Raw genomic sequence first — 5,858 nt, forward strand, 5'->3', positions numbered from 1 at the left:
TTTAAGTATCGATAAAAAAGATACTAGTAATATTTTTCTAAGCTTTATTTTAAGTCACAGAAATAAATTATGTCTATTAAAATTTCCAAAATGTTTAAAAGTCTAGTTACTAATTTGGCTTAACCTGAAGCTACAGTCCTGTGTGAACTAGGGCCTCACTCAACAAACTTCTCGCACTTCAAGTTGGATGAGGTCACTTTCAACTTTTGTGTATAATCTAATCCGGGGTCTTCCTCTACTGCACTGTCCTATAGGTGTGACTTAATAGACTTTTTGGAACGGAGCATTGGTTTCCACACGCTCTACGTGACCCAACCATCTTAGTCGTTGGACTGTTATCCTTCAATCTTCGTCTATGTTGCTGTACTGTACAGCCTGTACAGCTCGTTGTTACATCTTCTTGTCCACTCATCTTCATTCTTACGGGACCGTAGATCACGCGAAGAACTTTTCTCTCAAAAGAACCCAAGGTGCTTTCATACACTTTGGTCATTGTCAGAGCTTTCTGCACAGTGACCAAACTATGGTCGCTCAAGAGAGGCCTTTACCAATTAATTGCTTGCCAATTAATTGCTTTCTTAGGTTATCAAGAGTAATTCTTCGTCAGCGCTAGTATTGTTCTGAGTGTTCATAGCAGTGCCTAGGTAGACAAAGTCCTTAACTACCTCAAAGCTACGTCTGTCGATGGTGACGTTTGGACCGAAACGCCGGTGTTGTAAGTCCTCTTTTGACGACAGCATGTACTTTGCTTAGCCCTCATAAAATGTTAAACCCATTTTTGCATCCTCTGCCACAATACTCCCAAAAGCCCCATCATGCTGAGTTCTTCCCTTTATGTCAATATCATCAGCATATGCCAGTCATTGGACAAGCTTTTGAAAGATAGTGCCTCTAGTGTTGACTTCGGAGCTCTTTACTTTGTCTGAAGCCATTTTTGACATGGAAACGTTATGTTAAGTTGTTTCAAGTCTTTATGCAGCAGCTCGAAGTCACTATTGTCATCTTGCACAAACGGATGTATTTGACAGGGATTTTATGCGAATGCGGTCTTGAAATAGATGGGTGTTGACTTGTTGTTCTTGGGTTTCTTCCAGGATCTGCCGTAATGTGAATATTTGATCGACTGTGGACTTTCCTTGTCTAAAACCATATTGATGGAAACATGTTTGTTAACGATGAGAAGGAAGAGTTTGTAAGCGATGTTTAGTAAACTGATTCCTCTACATTAGGTGCAGTTGCTAAGGGTTCCCCTTTTTTCAGTATCAGGCAAACAATACTGAGGTTACATTCATTGGACACGCTTTCTTCCGACCATATCTAACAGATAAGTTGGTGCATTTTTCTAACCAAAGTATCTGTTCCTTGTTGGTGTCTCCTTGAAACCCAGCACGTCATAGGTGCCTTATCTGATTTCTTCTTGGGAATGTTGCCAGTGGTTCTCTTAACATTGTGTTGGCGGCAGATAACTTCGAAAGAGGTTACTAGTAACTCAGTCGGAGATGGATTTCGTCAATTTCGTCCTATTACAGCCGTTCGACGTTGTAACTTTTCACTGTTTTGATATATATCTGGAAACCTCAAGTACTACCTCTTGGCTAAAACGATGTAGTGATTCGAGTCGATGCAAGCTCCTCGGAAAAATCGGTCATCGATGATGCTGAAAACCAGTATTTTGTCGATCTCAATACGGCCAATCTGGTTGACAGTTTATTGATCTTGAGAACTCAAAGTTCCTTTGTTGATGTGGATATGAATATTTCAATGACTACGAAAGACAGAGCGCTGTAAGGCATTCCACATTCGCATAATACGGCTAAAGAACGAGTCTCTGTATTTGACAGTACGGCCTTGACTTGGTGGTACACTGATGAGCATTCCTAGAATCGCGAGTATTACGGTTGAACTGTTTAAGCGGAGGAATGAAATTGGTTAATTCACTAGAGCATAAGCCGTTAAAATAACTGTTAAAAAGAGTCAGACAAGAGACCTTACGACGATGTTCAAGCGAAGTAAATGAACTTATGATGATATTATCATCTATCAATTTAAATGCTCTACGTTCAATACTTTCCAAAAGGCTTAAGTTAGTTGCAGGAGCACCAGCCCAGAGATGGGAGTTATACTCAAGCTTTGAACGTGCCATCCATGGATATTGGCCATGGGAGTATATCTCGCTTTAACGATACAAGATAGCACTGCGTTTTCGAAGCATTAAACTCCACGCGGTTTTTTAATTCCCTTTGAACAATGCTGTTATGGTCGGAATTTAATAAGCTTATCATAGCTTGTCGTTGCAGTTCCACATCCGAAAAAGAGGGGTGTGAGGCTGAAATCGAATATGAAAACCTAAGATTACCATCGTCAGCGAAACAATGTATTGGATTAGATGTTGCAGACAGGAGATCAGTAATAAAAATGGGAAAGAGTGTTGGAGATAGAACAGAGCCCTGGTTCACGCCAGCATTTATTTTACGGACTTTAGACTTAAATCAATCCAATACTACTTGTATTGAACGAACCAAAAGATAATTACTAATCCAATGAAGGAGGCATTCATGAAAACCGAAAGCACGCATTTCGATAAGAGAGCCTGATGCCGAACCCTATCAAATGCTTTTGAAATATCAAGTTCAGTAATCTTACTTTCTCCTAAGCGATGTAAAAATTTGCTCCACTGTTTGGTGAGATGAACCCTGAGAGCACAAGTGGATCTATTGCTACAAAAGCCGTATTGCCGGTCATTACGAAGCTTTCGATCTTCAAGATATTTCTTGAGCTGATAATTAATCAGCGTTTCCATGATCTTCGAAAGGAGGAACGTAGGTGCAACCATTCTGTAATTAGACGGTGAGGAAGATTCGCCTTTTTTGGGAATAGACTGGACAATTGCGGTTTTCCATCCTCTTTGAACGAGACCTGAGGAGTAGGACAGATGAAAAAGCTTACGCAGTGGTTGAAGAACACCTCTTTAGAACAATAGCGGGGATACCATCCGGACCAGCGGATTTATGTGTGTTTAGGTCTCTAAGGACTCTTGCCACAGTACAAGTGTGAAAAAAGATTGGTCCCATACAATCACTAACTCGCTCAAGTACAGGCGGAGTCATAACGGTCACTGGCAGCGTAGAATTGGTGGCGAACTGCTTGCAAAGAGATTAGCTTTCTCTAAAGAGCTAACAAAAGGAGTGTGATTGACAACGAGCGTAGGAACCAATTAAGAAGAAGAATTCTTCATTTTTTTACAAATTGCCAAAAATGTTTACTGCCTTTGGGACATTGCAGTATTGTTTCCGTAATTTTTGGTCATGTAAAAATTTAGTCTGTCGAATATGATCGTTGCAGGCGTTCCTGGCTTGTTTAAACTTTTTCCGGCTTTCATCAGTACGGTTGGCTTTATAGCAACGTAAACTTACCTCTTTGACCCTAATAACCTCTTTACATCTCGTATCAAACCATGCGTTTTCCTAAGGACTGATACTTTTAACCCAGTTTCGTATAATAGTTCTCATTTCCAGGAGAATCAAACTTGTTATCATATCAGCGCAGCGCTGGCCTCAACGTTACTATCGGGGAAACATAGTGACCAGTTAAAGATCCTGAAGTAATTATTTAGACCGTCCAAGTTGGCTATCTGGCTTTGCCAAACGGTTCTCTTAGGAGCTCTTTCTTAAATTGAACAGTTTTGACACGAGAACTTTGCTGATATAACACAAAGGTCGTCAGATGTGTCTAGATGAGATAGAACACTAACAGTGTACTTATCAGGGTCAGAGGTAAGAAACAAGTTAAGAGTGTTTTCTGCTCGACCTTCAACGTCCGATATTCGGGTGGGCACGTTGACCAGCTGTAGTACCCGTGGCATGATGGTTAGTGCGTTGAACTATCATGCCAGAGGTCTTGGGTTCGATCCCTGCCTACGTCATCTTAAGTCTTTTCACGGGTACTGGCTCTTGCGAGGAATTGACAAATTCTCCAAGAGTAACTCTTTTCATGAAAAAGTGCTTTCTCAAATTAGCCGTTCGGACTCGGCTTAAAAACTGTAGGTCCCTTCCATCCCTGACAACCGTACTCGCTCACAGGAATGGTTGAGAGTTGTTAGTCACTAGGCCACACAATTTTGTTGACCAGCTGAGTTAGGTGGTTCAACTCAGCGAAGATTTCTGCACACACTCCATAGGGTCTTGTCTGGCCTGAATTTTGAAGCCATGAAGAATTGTGTACATTGAAATCGCACGTAACAAGAATTCTTTGGATGGAATGAGACAAAGCATTAAATTCACGAGAAGTTGATACTCTGTCTAAATTAGAGCTCGTTTATGTACCTATAGCAAAAGAGTTTTGTCTAAGTCTGGTTCTAATGACAAAGCCTCATCCAAACTACAGTTGTTGGTTCCATCGATAGCAGTCACCATAATAAATATCTCTGTTTTAAGACATCTTTTCGCCCGACCTATCCTTTTACATTGTCTGAATTTGATGTCTGCTTTTTAGCAGTCTAGGTAAGGTGCCCTCTCGTTGTTCAGGACGTGGTCCATTAAGGAACCTAACATTTAACGTGCAAATCCATTTAGGGGGTTTTTAACAATAAATACGTCTTTATACAAAACTGTTTTTTTTTTTTTGTACGTGGTGAGGAAGTCAACCTGACGCACGACCTTTAACCTGAAGAACCAAATGTCTTTGTTTTAACTTTAACCGCTTCTTACAGGCCTGGGCTCCGAATATATCAACTACGTAGTTCAATCTAACTGGAACTGTATACATGCCACCATTGATTCCATCTTGGGGGTGCCTCCACCGCTGCCGTCTTTATGAAAGGTGAGATGCCTTTTGTGCCGCTTGTGCCCCCTTGAATGCACATGCCTACCATTTTAACAACAATTTTTCAATTTAGATTCTTTTTATTGTGTACAATCTTTTTTATCTTTTAGTTACTTTTATTGCAGGGAAATTAGTTCCCTGGGTAGTATCTAACCTGCAGTCAGAAATAACTTGTTTTTTTACAATGAAGTTATTTTGCATTTATTTATATCTTTTAAGAGCAAAGTAAAGAGATTCAGAAAATAATTAATTTAAATTCTGCAATTTTATTGAATTATTTTCAAAAACTCGAAAGGTCGCTTATATTAAAGCAGTACTAGCGCCGAGAATTATTACGCTAAGACATTAAGCTGTTCTTAGAATTGTTCGGTAGAAGCAAGTTTATGTGTACTTAGTTTTTTGATTGTATTTCAATAGCCTTTTTTCTATCTACGGTTATGCTAAATGGCTTACGTGCGTCGTACCAAAAAAGTATTGTGTTTTGCGTAAAAATAACGCCAAGGACCCCAAAACTAGAATTATTTCCCGTCATCTCATTTTGTGTAAGGCCACAGTTTAAAAATATGTGAATTTTCTATCGATTATTTTATCAAACCAATACAAACGAATTTTTTGTGAGGGTGAACACAACATTTTTCCTCTAATGTTAGTATCCGTGGGTATAGGTATGTGTATTATGTAGTAATATGTAAATCAACCATTAACGTAAACAAATTAGCTCTTTTGTATTCGCAATCTTCTTAAGTATAAGTACTCACAAACCTACAGCTAAAAAACATACATAACCAACCTAATTTCATGAATACATAATTTAAAATTCTCCCAACTTTAAAAACCATTCGACCTCTAAATCAGAACTTATTAAGGCCTTGACTTGACTTTACGTATATTAATACCTACCTTTAACCTAACCTACCCAACGTAACGCAACGACAACGACGTGAAGAAGAAACCAGGAACGACAAAGTCAGTGGCGGTGAGGTGACGACACGATACGATGATGGTATTAAATGCCAACCTAAAAAAGAAAAGAACCA

The 5,858-nt window shown here is 39.4% G+C and overlaps 1 protein-coding gene across 1 annotated transcript in view; it reads left to right on the forward strand.

Moving 5' to 3' along the window:
- The window catches only part of LOC129940058 (kin of IRRE-like protein 1), a 36,734-nt gene extending 31,779 nt beyond the window's left edge, over positions 1-4,955 (forward strand). Inside the window, exon 4 of the mRNA XM_056048289.1 lies at positions 4,932-4,955. Coding sequence (XP_055904264.1) covers positions 4,932-4,955 — 24 coding nt within the window. The remainder of the gene's footprint in view (positions 1-4,931) is intronic.
- Positions 4,956-5,858: the final 903 nt, after the last annotated feature.

The sequence above is a fragment of the Eupeodes corollae genome, chromosome 1 (assembly GCF_945859685.1).
Source record: "Eupeodes corollae chromosome 1, idEupCoro1.1, whole genome shotgun sequence".
Taxonomy (NCBI): domain Eukaryota; kingdom Metazoa; phylum Arthropoda; class Insecta; order Diptera; family Syrphidae; genus Eupeodes; species Eupeodes corollae.